The 15,366-nt window shown below is 39.1% G+C and overlaps 1 protein-coding gene across 2 annotated transcripts in view; it reads right to left on the bottom strand.

The window, feature by feature from the left end:
- The window catches only part of tfpia (tissue factor pathway inhibitor a), a 42,206-nt gene extending 29,158 nt beyond the window's left edge, over positions 1 to 13,048 (bottom strand). The window contains exon 1 of one of the 2 annotated variants that reach the window (XM_040027593.1): positions 12,891 to 13,048. In XM_040027593.1, coding sequence (XP_039883527.1) covers positions 12,891 to 12,969 — 79 coding nt within the window. In that variant the 5' untranslated portion in view covers positions 12,970 to 13,048. The remainder of the gene's footprint in view (positions 1 to 12,890) is intronic. The other variant, XM_040027592.1, reaches the window with a different exon arrangement.
- Between the last annotated feature and the right edge of the window lie 2,318 nt (positions 13,049 to 15,366).

Below are 15,366 nucleotides of genomic sequence, written 5' to 3'. Positions count from 1 at the left end.
ATTTCAGGGTAACAAAAAAAAAAAAAAACCTGATTATCTCAGAGTGCGTACAATGAAAGCCAGGCATATTTTACAGGGTAGTGTCAGTGCATCAAGAGCCCCCAAATGCAGATGTCTTTGCTAATATCAAACCTGAACCAGAGGCAACATCAGATGACTCTAACATAGGTTAAAGAGAAAAAGAGGTACAGAGGCTTTATTGGTTCATAGCTATAAGCCCTGATCACGCTCACATCCATCATTCAAGAAGGTAAAATTTCATAAATGTCATATTTGGTACAAGTGAAATATTTACATTTTTTAATATGAGGATTTATTGTTCTAAAGAAAGATAAAAACAGCTCATAATTTAGACAGGACAACCCATAGCTGCTGAAGGTGTAAATGACTGAAGAAAAACAATGCTGGCCTGCACATCACAATCATCACGCAGGTTCACAGTTTGCTATACTGGCTGTTTTAAGTAACTTAGCTAAAAGTTTTTGTTTTGCTTTTTTTCCAGATGCATCAATATCCCAGGTACAATGAAGCACTGAAAAGAACCTGAAGGATTCTAAGGACTACGGTCATTAATGTTTTTGGCTTTGATGTGGTTCTGATGGTGCAGCTGAATCAATGGGTCAGAGAGAAAGTGGCTCATTCCCCATCTGTGCAAATGCCATCCTCAACCGATTGTACTGTAGATACACTCATTAGATTAGGAGATCAATACAGCAGCCTTTTTCTACAGTGCAGGTTATAATTCAGACAAACAGATGAGAGAAAAGGAAGTCCTTCTTCTATTGCCAATTGGAGAAGTGAGACTAAAAGTTACGTTTGAAAGCATGCTCTCATATGAAGGATTATGCTTGCTGCTCCTGCACTGACACCTGAGGATAACGCAGCCGAATGGCACTGAAAGTTCACTTTTCTTTTATTTCCACTTTGTTCACATCAGCAGCATCCATTTCAATCCACGGTCTCATGGTCACCGCCATTATGTTATCAACTGAAAAGATTAGCAGGATGGATGGCAGCATGGGCAGACCAGTTTTATAGAAAATAAAATATAACCAGTACAAAGAGACATTTTAAGCTTGAAAAATGAGATCATTTACTAATTTATTTTTTTAATCTCTTCACAGCCAGCTGGTCTCCACTGACCTGTATGTTTAGGTTCACATCTATCCAAACTGTCCCCTTTGTGAAACACTATTATTCCATTACATCAGCGGTCCCCAACCTTTTTTGCGCCACGGACCGGTTTATGCCCGACAATATTTTCACGGACCGGCCTTTAAGGTGTCGCGGAAAAATACAACAACATAAAACTGAAAAAAAGAAGACTTATTCATAACACACGTGAAAAGACCCAGGAAAACCGAGTTAACGATAAAAACGATAACAAAATAACGCTGAAAACCGATAAAAACCCTGAAAACCACACATTTCACACCTGAGCCTCAACTCTTGCGGCCCGGTACCAAATGACTCACGGACCGGTACCGGTCCGAGGCCCGGGGATTGGGGACCGCTGCATTACATGATCTCTCTAACAAGCCTTTCTCAAATTAACACGTGCTTGGTTAGCAGGTGGCTGAAATGCAACCTGAACCCAACTTTGCACCTAAGTGGTTTGGTCATGACCTGGAGGTTAACAAATGACATGATGTCTTTTTAAAGCTCCACAGAAAAACTGTGACAGAAATATTTTTTTTATTCAAATATGTTGAATACTGCGAACTGTGTGCATAAGGTTAGGATAACTGGTTATTCTATAATTACAATGAGTGTGAATGTGAGCAATGGTTGCATGTCTCTGTGTTCGCCCTGTGACAGGCTGATGACCTGTCCAGGGTGTAACTAGCCTCTCACCCTGTGACAATTAGGCTCCAATGAATCAGCTTTATGACTTTCAAGGGCAACACAATACAAACATTACAGCGAATTCAATTTAACTTCAGTTTCTATGTGAACACACCTTGAGATTATACAGCATTGCAAGCTACTTATCACGGTACTGTTTTGTATGGAAGTCTGTTTCCGCCACTAAGGAAAAAAACAAACAAAAAAAAACCAATCCATAACTCGTTATCTTTCTCGAAATTTCGACTTATTAACTCAAAATTTTGAGAAAAGTAACTTGAAATTTCAAGTTAGCTCTGCTAATCAGTAATCTACGATAATGACGTCATTTTCTTGTTACCCGGAAGGATATGGCACAGAGGAATGCGCACTCAAAACCGGGTTGGCAACAATTTGGCGCTTTCGAGAGTACGTTTGCTGATAGTAACGCCACGATAGTAACGATTCAGCTAATAACACAAGGATTTCGTCATTTGTCAAGCCATGCTGAAAATACTCAGCAATTTGTGCATTCATGACTGGCTGTAATACTGGTTAGCTGTAGCATTTGTAGCTGAGGGCTTCAGCTTCTGGGTAACAAGGAAATGATGTCATTCACATAGATTACTGATTGGCAGCACTAACTCGAAATTTTGAGTTATGGATAATTGTTTTATTTCTTTTTTGGTGGTGGAAACGGGCTTCCATAGTTGTCACCATAGTTAACGTATAAAGTATTTTTTTTCCTATTCAAGTATTATTATCTCTAAACATCATTACAGCTGCAAGAATTTGCCATAAATATGATGCAAGACATGAAAAAGCCCACCAAAGACACAAATTGAATGAAAATGTAGCTCACTGAACATTTTGTGGTGCTGTTTTGCCCCAAACCCCTGCGCAGTGCCAGTGATGCTAGTCGCTTTTCCATGTTTAATCTGTGGCTATGATGCTTTGTCAGCTGTGATTGTTCAATGATTTCTAAACCTAGTGGAGTTTTCATCAGTTGAAATGACTATTTATGTATTTGCATCATTGTTAAACCACAATAATTCAGTTTTGTTTGCAAATAATTTACTCACAAAATCAACTAGAAAATCAAAACTCAAAACAATGGTGACACTGCGGGTGGGAAAGCTGAGGTTAAAAATAATAATGCAATCGTGGGAACAACCAAGACGACAATGAAATGTTTCAGTCCGGAGCACCCAGCAGGCTGACCTGTGACTAAAACCGAATAACAAAACCACAAACAAGAGAAATAAACAATGTTTTGTTCCTCAAAATTGAGCAGTACCAATCTGTTCACATTACAGTGCATGGAAAAGAAAGAAGCTGTAGGGAATAAGTCAGAGGTGTTACAAATACAGAGGAAAAACTGATTGTGTCTGACTTTGCACTATGCGTAAAATGGAAAACTCATTTTTTAGAGAAATAGCAGACAGAAAGACACAGTGGGAGGCTTAAGAAACAGTGTGTTCAGATACAACTTGATAATTTATTATTTGTTATATTTCAATATGCTCAGAAGCCCAGAAATACCAATATCTTGCTGTTCATCTGAGCACATATTCACAAATCTCAGTGTGGAGTTATAAATGCCACATTTCTCATAATAAAACGTTGCCTTTTATTGCATGTTTTTAACTCTCCCAGTCGGCGTTAAGACTACCTACATATATTTAGTTCAGTTGCGCAAGTTCATACATTCAACAATGTTTGAAATATCAACGAGTAGCAGTATCGAGATTTGTTACAGTTTGCTTGTGTTTTTGTGTAAAGATTTTGCACTTGATTTGAAAGTACCACTGGGGCAAAGCCAAGATTGCAGGTGGCATTTAAAGACAGTGTGCTCGTGCAGAGTGTGTTGTGTTTTCATTTTTGTGATGGACTTGCATTTGACGGACTTGCTCTGAACCTGACACTGCTCTGCGTGTTGATATGTGTGCAATCTTTAAGTTAAAGGTTGCACGGCTGAAGGTAAACAAAAACAGACCCCAACTGCAGCCCGGAGCCCGGACAGCTGACGCCTTCGTTTGCCTTAAACGTTGGTATAAGCTCAACCTCACTCTGTTGTTTTTCACATTTCATTCGGGTCTTTCATTCGAGTTGTTTCAGTAGATCAGATCAGTCTGAGCAGCATGGGACTGCGAAAGAGGCGTAAGCTCAATTTCAGTGACTATCAACCTCAAGCAGTCAAAAACAAGAAACCCATCATCCACATGTGCCTTGTCTGAACTGGTACAAACCAGAAGAAGTGATTGGCCTTTCATCAGGCATTCTGCTTGACTGCTACTCCAACAGGTTCAGACTTGGTTCACCTCTGTCTTTTATTCCCCAAACCTTTTGTCCACTCTGCTGATACTTGCTGCTATGCTAGAGCACAGTTAAGTCAGCACACCTTCTTAAGAAAAGAGATTCTTCTTCTTTTTTCTTTTTTTCCCCCAGCAACATAAATCCAACATACACAAATACAGCATTTATATATAAAACGAAATAATGCAATAGCACAAGTTATTTACCACCATTCCCATATCTCAAGCCATATTTCCACTTCCATTATCTCCCACAAGTTCAGCATCCTGTGAGACGCATAACTTCCTGAAACACTCCCCCTTAAACAAACCTTACATTTATTGTCAGTTCAACCAACAGGAAATGCTACCATAGCCTTATCCACTTGCAGACAGCCAGTTGAGCTCGGCTGCAAAAACTTTCCAGAGTCAAGGAAAAAGGATAGCACTATCTTTTTCAGCAAACAAATGTGAGTCATTCACGAAGGCATAAGGCTACAGACCTAATTTGTTCCCATGTCGGTGTCATTCACCCCCTGTGCAAAATGCCAATTATGACTCAACATTTGCGAGATTAAAGCTTCCTGCAAGCTACAGCAACGTTAATAATGGCGCTACAGCTTGCAGGAAGCTCCGTCAGCCGCAGACTCCTTCGAGATAGAGCGCACTGTGCAGGGACAGATAAAGGGACGAAAAGCTTTGAACAAAAGGCCAGCTTTGTTTGGTTTTGTACCTGGAATGACACAACACCATCAACAACACAAAAGGCAGAAATTAAACATGTCTTGTTAAAAAAAAAGGCACAAATGGGCCTCTTTTAACAACCTACGTAACTACAGCTGGCCTTTATTCATCAGAGTGACACCAGTGGAATTCGGAGCAGTCATGTTACGTCACGTCATTATAGGAGCGTCAGCCAGGAGGACAAAACAAAGCTTTTTCTCCAACGTGTTCCAGTTATTTTTATCAGGTTTGCCAGATGGTTGTTAAATCCAGGCCAGTAACAACTTGCTAGTCTCTCTGTTCACAAATAATAGCAGATTGTCAGTTTTGATCATTTCGACTGAAATGATTCGTTTTGATTCAAATTCACGTCATCAACCTACTGAGTACAGCGACCCTAAGTAAGGTTAGCTAATTAGGATGCTCTTTTTTTTTCCCAATTATTATTAATATATTATTAAAATATTAATATCCTTTTTTTGTCTTTCACATCCCAAAACTACAAAATTATTAGTATAACCAAGTCCATGTTCCAGATAAATATCTGTACTTTTGCACACGTTTTTCCCTTCATGTCTCTGTGCCAGTCACTGAAAATTATGAATAGCAACAGGTCTTTTTTTTAAGGAATCTGACCCAGGTTGAGAATATTATCCCAGTCTCCAGAGTCAACTTAAGACCTAAATTTTTGCTTGTTGTTTACAATAAAGATATTACGAATTCCTTTTTTCAGGTAGTGAATATTCAGTAATGGAAAAAAGACCTTCTGACTTTGAGTCTCTTTACAAACCTTTCCTGGGTGGCCCTAAAATTACTTAACAACACAGTTTTAAATAAAAAGTACATCCATGTGTTCACTGACGCCTATAATGGGAAGCTAGTATACTGAAAGTACTGTTTCTATCCCTTGTTGACCCACTTTTTCCTCCTATTGAGCAATTGGTACACGCATTTCCAGATGTTCTGGCTATGCCTCTGTAGCTGTGAAAGAACACACTAGCGAAATATTGTCAGGTGAGTTGAGAAATGATTATAGAGACAGCATCTTCCCTCTAAATACAGAGCCAAGGTAGTGTCGTTTGCCAGCTTCTACAGGTGACAGTGCACAGGACTCACCGATTAACCTGCGCTGGATGCTCCTTAGAGTACATTTATCATCTCCCCCCAGCTCTGTCAAACTGGAGTGGACAGCTATTTTCTCTCAAAGGACACGTATATTCACCAAACGCACTGCAGTCAGCTTTTTATCTGAAAATAGGGTAATAGCGGCACAAAGATCTGATGCCCAGAACAACTTTGCACTGGAATGTTTCTGGGTTTCCAAGTATCTGTATTTTGCACATCATAAATCAAAAGTGGAAATGTTGTGTTACTGTTACTTACTCTTAGTGTACGGAAAATTTCTTGGAGTTCGGTGTTTAAATAAAGCTACTTCAAGAGAACCATCAAAACCACTTTTTATCAAATTAAATATTCTCAAATTTAAAGATTTGGTTGACCTCAGAACTGCGCGAACAATGTACAAAGCAGCGAATAAATCTTTGCCCCACAACATCCAGAACTTGTTCCAAATAAGACCAAATACTCATGACCTGAGAGGAATCCTTATGTTCAGCAAGCCAGTAGTAAGGACAAATGTAAAATATCATAGCATTACAGTCAGAGGAGTTAGTGTGTGGAACACCTGTACAGATGAAATCAAGACAAGTACATCAATACAAAAATTCAAACGATTGTTCAAAAATAATAAATTGCATGGATATATGAAATCTTCCTCAGTGACTGAGTGACTGAGTTGTCTCATTGTGTCCTCATTTTTTATAGATCAAGGCCTAAGTAACCCAACCTTAAGTGTTCATTAAGGTGTTTGTCACATAGATATAAAATAAGCTCAGAGATTAAGCGGGTGTTATATAGGCTCTCGACTAGCGTTCCTGCTGCTCTGAATTAGGCTGAGGTGTTTTATATTCTGCAGCAGATGAATCAGCAAGGACCTTTGAACTCTGAAATTTCTGACTTTCTAAAGTTCATGAGGTCAAATAAAATAAGAAGCTGTTCCCAGCCAATTAAATTATGTAACTGTGTATCACAATGAGTTTATGGTTCCCGCTCAAGCAGGTGTGTAGGCTACAATTACACATGCTATATTTCTTAGCGATATGCACTGTATATTCACAGAAAAAGATGAGGCACACATTTTAATTAGTCAACCAGCAAAGCTAGAGGCATTACCTCAAGCAGAATTTTAACACACTGCCTAACTTAAAGTGATACTGTGGTGGGCGAAAGCTGAAAATGTAGGCCACATAAAACAATCATATTTAATTAAATATGCTTCCACTTCAGAACATTGTCACATATTTATGTTTTTGGTGTCGCACAGGGCAGCAACGCTCAGAAAGCTGAAGTAACAAAACTGGAAAGACACTCAAGGGCTGCGAATAATGGGCTCGAAATTATCTTGTTACAGCACAACTTCCAGTTATTATGACTCACACAGCTTATTCCACTAATGACCATTATTATTTAAACCACACGACTTACAGAAAGCACCACAAAAGCAAATTTATTTAAATATTTTACCACAATAACAGATGCGCTGGAACAATTTAATGTGTTATGGAAATATGGCAGACAACATGCCTCAACCCTGTCTTCAAGAAATTCAAGTTGTAGCTGATTTAAATCTTTTGGCTCATTTTCAAGCCTTGTAGCAGGTCTTTTAGAACCCAGCCACAGGGGGTCACACACCAATGCACTACTGCTGGTCTCAAGATGGGATAAATGGGGAGGTTCCCATCAGAAAGGACATTTGGTGTAAAATTGTTGTGCATAATTTTTGCATAAAATTGATGATCTGGATGAATGCATCCTCCTGATGTTGACCATCAGTTTGATGGTTAAAGTTGTTGGGCAAAGCCAGAGGAAGTAGAAAGGAGGAAGGCATGTTTAGAGGCAGCATGAATGAGGGAAAAGTAGGACAATGGAAGTGAGAGCGGGGACTTTAAATCTAGGGGCTAAGAATACTAAAGGAGAGATTAACTCTTCCCAACTCTTCTTGCTCATAGGGCGCTGTCTGATTGTATGATTGTTACTCTGTGTATTTTAGGGCTACTATTACCTTATAGTAAAAACCACCTTGAGGCGATTGTTGTTTGTATTTGACGCTATATCAATCAAACTGACTTGAACTGAACAGATGTAGTGAAGGAGGACATGTAAAGGGTTGGTGTGACAGAGGAGGATGCTCGGGATAAGCTGAGATGGAGGCAAATGACCCGCCGCCGTCGTGATGCCTAACAGGAGCAACTGAAAGAAGTCTCAGGTTGCAGTCATATCTCAAAGCATGTTCAAGAGAAAGTTTCAGGTCTTCAGACTAGTTCAACTCCATCCAAAGGTCTTTTACATGACGTTCAAATTGTGTTGTAGAAAGTAAATCCATGTCAGGTCAGGACAGAGTACAATCGTGAGTGTTTTTCAGTTTAAGAGCCTAATACTCCCTCTCAATGATGAAAAGGCTTTAAAACAGCAGTACTGGGTGTCTTTTGTAGTGTTGTGTAGGTATCACTAAAGTTACGAACTCAACAAAACGTAGATACAGTCAATGCACTAGATACCTGAAAATTTTCCTCAGAGACTGGATTAAGAGACTTTGAGCCCATCGCTGACCTCTTTATCATCTGACCAGCCAGGCAGAGGATGCAGTCCAAAAATCACTGCAGGCAGTGTGATCGACCCAGAAAGAGAGGGATAAGAATTATGCTAAGTCAGCTTGGACCTAAAGCTGTTCCTCTGCCCAGCCTACAGGAAACATCACAGGAAAATAAAATGGATGAAATAAGACCCAGACACAGGAAATCAGAGTCTGTTGTGCCCACATCTTTACGGAGACTTGGCTCTATTATAGAATGTGCCTTTAGGTTATCAGTAAGCCTGGAAAAGTGCTATATAAATGTCCTTCGATAACATTTTTACAGTGCATCCTCAGAGTGCTAAGCTTTCCAAATCTGAACTTTTAAGCTCTATCTTTTTTTTTTTCTGTTGGTGATGCAGTTCCATGTTTTTAGGAGGCAATTTAGATGTTCTTAAAGTCCCATTTATGTTATTAAATATTCATGCCTTGCAGCAATTTCCAAGTTAACAAAAGTTTGCAATGCCTTTCTTCACTACCTGCAGGTCTACAAGAAATGTTCCCTTTAGCATTTTCACTTTTTGGCTTCAGTTACATCTGTAAAAACATCTAAAACCTGTGTGAATAATTTGTGCATTAAAAACATTTTTCAGACTCACCTTTCTTAATGCAGCCACACATACCAACCACATAATTTCACTGGACGAATTTGCGGCATTTTAGAATTTTTAGAAACACGGTTGATTTTTTGGGATCTGCACAAAAAGATCTAACCAATCAGACCACTACATTTGGCATCAAGCACATTCGTAACTCAAATCGCACACCAGTACTAAATATACAGTGATTTGGAAATAGTAAAACAATAATGTTTTACCTCAAACACAAAGCTAGACCATGCTCCGGGTCAACTGGCTCTCTGAAATCATTTTTCTACCTCCTAAGATCTGCTCCCAAATCTGCCAACAAGACCTCAAATTGCTTGACTGACATTCTGAAAACTTATAAAAGTGGTCGTGATACAGCTTCAACATGGATCAAACCATGAAATTCTTCCTGCTGCTGCTTTCTCATGAGAACTGAATGTACCCAGAATCTCACGTTCTTACAGGACCAGCTAATCATGTCTTGATGCCAACTTCACTTTTTTCTTTTCACAGTGTGTTTTTTGAGGCCAAATTTCCTGCAAAAATGCAACACATACAGTGTGCACATACAGTACACGGCAAGTTCGGATGCAGAAAATTTGTAAGTTTGTTTACTTTTTCCATTACGCGTTTGGTATGTGGGGACATTGAAGACCACAAGGGTCAGTTATGAAGAAGAAATAATGAAGTCTGCATGGCAAAGTGAAATTACATAAAAGTTAGGCATAAAAAAACAGAACAAAAAAATTCTCTCTCGAAAGTATAAAGTTTGAAAAACTAGGAGTTGGTACATCCACAAACGGAGAACAGAGGCAGAACAACGAATTACGTCATTGAGAGAGATTTCGTGCCTCTTGCATTTTAATGCTTATATGACCCTGAGGAAAGGCTGCTGGTTATGTTGCAGTGGAGCCACTTTTTGGTGAGCTTCATGTCGAGACAAAACTAACATTCCTTATTAAAGAAACTGCCAGCATGAAACATTAGTCTGTAGCTAATAATAGTCAGTGCAGAGAAGACTTTCCAGTTATAGGTGAAATGATCTTGTGGTAAAATGTTTTTAGTGACAATCTAAGGCTCGTAGTTTTCTCAAGTCTGCTCCTTACTGCAGACGCTAATTAAGATGGCACATGCTACAATGTTTTCTTTCTATGGCCTGAGGCTCTCTAATAAAAAGGGCCACTTCAAACAGCTAGCGAGCTTCTAATTAAATTCCTCCACAAATTAATGAGACAGTGTTTACGCCTTCATGAGACGATTAGTGATACGACCAGAACTGTGCTCCAATGATACCGATGTTTAGTCCCAAACTGGCTCAGTGAATCCCTTATTGTATTACCTCTCAAGAGCACCTAAATGATATGCAAATAGTAAAAGCTAACGTTCTTCTGTGAGCAAAACATTGTTGAAGGCCACTATAGGGCAATAGACACAAATTGTCTCTCTGTATTTACTGAAGATTTTCTTTCTCATACTACTGGGTGGCTAAAAAATAAAAATGCCCCTGGTCGTGTTTGCTATAACAATATCTGTATGACTTTAAGAAATACATTAATGTTTTCTTAAAGTTTTTGCCTTAAGGTTAAAAAGACCTGTATGTTTACAATGTTAATCATCAATAAATAGAAAATGATGGTTTAGGGAAAATAATGTCTCTTAGATGCTTAAAAAAAAAGTCATGGGTACTGATATAGGACGCTTGGATAAGCAGGTGACCTACATGCTGAAAGCTACTGGAGTGACTGGTTTGAGCCAACCCAAGACCATTTCCTTTGTGGCAATGCCAAACACTCTCTCCCAGTTTTTCTGAAAACTTTCTTTACTATCCAGTCCAGTAAACGCTAAAATGTCAAAAGTATATCTGAAAAATAAAAAGTCTTGCTTCCACAATATTCTTCTGTACAAGTGAAATTAGTTTCTCAATTACCATTGGAGGGAAATGTATTCTCTCGCAGCTTATATTGGAAAGATTATGTTTTGGGTCACTCGGGAACATATCAGTGGTGTTTTGCTCTGATTATATCATTACAGAGGTTATGATTCTGGTGTTTTGTCAACTCTGGAGTTTTAAAACGTGTCTAAATCTGCCCCTCTGCAATGTAATTTAAAGTTGTTTTCCATTTATATGCAGATGATACATGACTGTATTTCTCATTCAAACCCACAGGGAGTGGCAACCGAGTTCCACTCTATATCCCACAGACCTAAAAAATTGAAGGCTGACAAAATAAATTACTGGGCTTTAACACATTTCCAACTAAATAAAGTGCAGTCAGTCAAAATTTTCTCCTTCCTCAGTTTGTTTTGTAATTATTTGTAGTCGAGCTACAGACCCACTACATATTCAGCAGCCTCAATAACAAAGTATTTTTCACAGATTTCAGCACATCTCATGAATACAGTCTTGAGAGTGTACAGGGCTTTTCATAATACCAACATTGAGTGTAAGTTAATAAACTATATTGCAGGAATAGGACTTAGTTTCTGGTTACGGAATAGAACAATGCATTCTTCCATGTATGTGCATTTTAAGTGGCAACTTTCTAGTCCTTTGAATCACCTCTGGACAAAGGACTAGAAAGTTGCCACCCATTAAGAGCAGTTTTTAAGTTTGTTGTTATTCAATCTTTACAAAGAAAAATGTTATCGTAGTCTATTTGCAGTTAAGGTCTATCAACTTTGCTGGCAGTCCCTCATCTTCAAACTGTTCCATGGGTTTCACTAAAATGTAAATCTTACAAGAAGCCAGGAAAATGCTTGGACATTAAATGTACATGTGTATTTATCAGGGGAAATATCAAGTTTGTCAACATAACAAAGTGTCTGGCTTACAAATTCTAATTATAGCTTTAAAATGTTCCTTCCATGCTTGGAAATGATGCAAAAAGGAGCTGTATGTCTTTGAGAGATAAGAAGAAAGCAGACACTGACATTAAAGATATACAGTGAATGTTACAGTTCACCCAAACCGGTATTTGCTTTCGGAAAGGAGAAGTGAAAGCAGAATATTAGGCTACATTTTCTTCACCACTTTGGACCAGACCTGCCACAACTCAGACCTTTCACAGCTTGTTGGGTATCTGACATCCAATCCCATCGGTCTCATTACAGCTCGCAAGGCTGTTGTTGCGACGTGACAGAACCAGAGGAGGTGCCAAGCGGTTCAGGTGTGGGTCGTGGCCAGTATGAGAACTGCATTTGTTCTGGACTTTGGCCTCTCCAGACGCCACATCTCGACTTTAAAAGGTCACACACAGCAAAACAAACGTTGTTGCCAGGACCTCAGTAAAGACATTGATTAAAGTATGGGGTCACGTCTCAACATTTTCTGGATTTTTACACGTAATACTTAAAAACTTCTTAAGCAAAAAAGTAAATAAAAATAAAAATAAAGAAAATAAAAAAATGACAATAGATTCTATTGAGTACATTTGAACATTTACGCGTAATTTCTAAAATGTTTTTTGTTGCAATCTTTACGAATATATGAATATAGTACAGGACTGTACTGCTGTACACAATAACACGCATTAATGCCTAACACATCCATGCAGTATTTCAACAGGAATAAAACTTAAGTGATAAATATAAGAAAGTGAATATGTATAAACCCTGAGCGCAGTCGTATTTTACGCACGAGGTTCGCGAGGAGAACTTTCTCCTAAAGCACGGTCGTATAGCAACAAAAACAAGTTGCGAACTAACTAAAGCCAGTTTAAAAAAAGAACCCGCATGCATATACACGTACAAACTTTGTCTTATTCGTCTTACCTTTTCTGCAAGACCCAAAACGGACCAGGCAGGAGAGCAAAACTGCGCACAAAATCCACCACTTGTTGGAGAGAGGCATGCTGCTGAACGGGGGGCAGGTCCGCGCGGAATGTAAAGTTCAGAGGGAAACTTCAACAAGTTGAAGTGCTGTAGCGCGCGCTCACGATTGTGCACGTGTATGGGAGGGTGAGTACTTCCGTTTGATAACACTGAGACCGTAGACACTGCCTACGTCACTGAAACTCCCAATAATTTCCTGGGACATATCGATAGAAGGGAATAAACTCTGACTCATAACACTTACAAAGAATTGAAATGGATTGTATGAAGATGGGAATGTTTGATTATATCTCTTATCATGTTTTTCAAGTAAATAATGTTACATAAATGTAATCATAACAAGAGTAATAAGAGGGTTGGCCAGAAACTTTACCAATCCATCTCTCTCACACACACGCTCAGGAGCTCATGAACTTGCATCAAGCCGGTTGCATCTTTGCAGCTCCTCAAGGGCTGCAAAGATGCGACACATATTCATCTCCCTGTGATGAGAAATTTTCATCTGAAGTGCATCACAGAGCCTCAGCTGTCTGCTTCATGCAGAAAATGTGTACCTGAGCCTTTGAAAAGATTCTGAAACACTTCTTTTTCCAGCGCCTCCAGGCCTCTGCTGGCGACACAAGCTGTAATTGAGCTTTGAGTTGTCTCATATAGCCTGAAATTACAGTCTGCAAGCCTCTTTTCCCCACAAATGTTCATAACTTGGATGGATTCATTACACTGCATTAAATACCCCAGTGGATTTATGTACAAAGCACACTTTGTTAAATTCAGGTGGCTGCACTGCTGCCAAGGCTGAGGATTTGAGTCACAGTTGGGGGGTCAACAACAATAAAAAATCAGTGCTTTGACTGTCACATAGAACACTTTGGTGGAGATGTTCTTTATCTGTCAGAGATTAAAGGTGTTTGCCCTGTGCTGTGAACACTTAAAACGCTATGTTGTTTTAGGATCCATCCATTCGCTTCAGCTTATCCTTATCAGGGTTGCAGGGGGGCTGGAGCGTATCCCAGCTACTATAGGGAGAGAGTACAGTACTGTACTGTACACCTAACACAGAGAGACAGGCAACCATTCACACTTATGCCCAATTTAAAATCACCAGTTAACACGTTGACATGTGTCTAGCATGTCTTTGGACTGTGGGAGGAAGCCGGAGTCCTCAGAGAGAACCCACACAAACACAGGGAGAACACACAAACCCCACACAGAAAGGCTCGGGCCAAAAGGAGAGTCGAACTCCGCTGCACACCACATCTCATCTGCTGTAAACTGGAAACATTTCTTTTAAGCTATGGAATATTCTTTTCAGGTTTAAAAATATTTTTTCTGCAGACATTAGTTTGTTTAATGTCTTTTGTTAAAATATTCCCTTGACTCTTCCATCCTTTCACAGGGCATAGCTCAGAGTAGCACAGGAACAGAAAATAGCCAAAAACAAGAATTTTTTTTTTTTTACCTAATTCTCAAGTAAATTGAATAATGTTGTGTTTTTATGTCTTGGTGTTTTCTGGAATGCTATTATGTTTTTCCTTTTTGTTGTTATAGTTTACACCCTCAGGGCCATTATAGATAAGCACAAGGTGTCCTTTGGTATTGGTGCCATAATGCACCACTCATGGCGATACTGGTTACAGAGAAATGGTCTTCTCTAAAGAGGTGATAAAATCCACATTAGGGTTGACAGAGAGGTGACAGCAGAGTGTATTTGTCAGCCAGGAGATTACACTTTGTGTCCTGTTTATGAGTTTTATGTTTGCTTCTTTATTTTGCTTTGTTGTGACTTTTTGATTCACTGATCCCCCCCCCCCTTACTCTTGCTTTTCGTTGGATGTTTAGGCACCAGTTGTTTTTCAGGTGAAGTTTACACTGTAAAGCTATTTAGATTAGGTTCAGGAAATGATTGTGATTCAGGTTCAAACATGCCATGAAACATGAACACTGACAAAACATACTCTGTTATTTTAAATGTGGTGGCAACTGGTGTGATTTTGATCAGAACAGAAGTCTGACCAATGAGTTTGAATCGCTGAAAGAACAAATATAGAGCTCAGGTGATTCAGCATGACTCTTTCTCTGGCTTTTCTTTCAGGAAACTGTTAACAAGGAAATGGATTGTGAAAATACTGAAGCCTGAGAAACTGGCGTTAATGACTAATCTGTGCATAGGAGACATTTACTTGAATGCTACAACCATAAACACTTCATACTACCCAAAGGCTTGACTAGAGAGTTGGGCTTTTAGACAAATATGTGTTATAAATTTTGCAGTTGATCAACTGAATTACATTAGTGTTTAGAAAGCAGGAAGCAAAAAGTAAATTGTCATTGTTCCATAACTGACTGATCCACTAAAACTTTATGAGCTCTCTCCAGTCGCCAAGACAAACTTTTTTTTTCCGAACAAGACTTTGAC

The sequence above is a fragment of the Simochromis diagramma genome, unplaced genomic scaffold (genome assembly GCF_900408965.1).
Source record: "Simochromis diagramma unplaced genomic scaffold, fSimDia1.1 OVJJ01000343.1, whole genome shotgun sequence".
In the NCBI taxonomy this organism is placed as follows: Eukaryota; Metazoa; Chordata; class Actinopteri; order Cichliformes; family Cichlidae; genus Simochromis; species Simochromis diagramma.
Note: the sequence above shows the minus strand (reverse complement) of the source record. Positions and strands in the feature narration are given on the sequence as shown.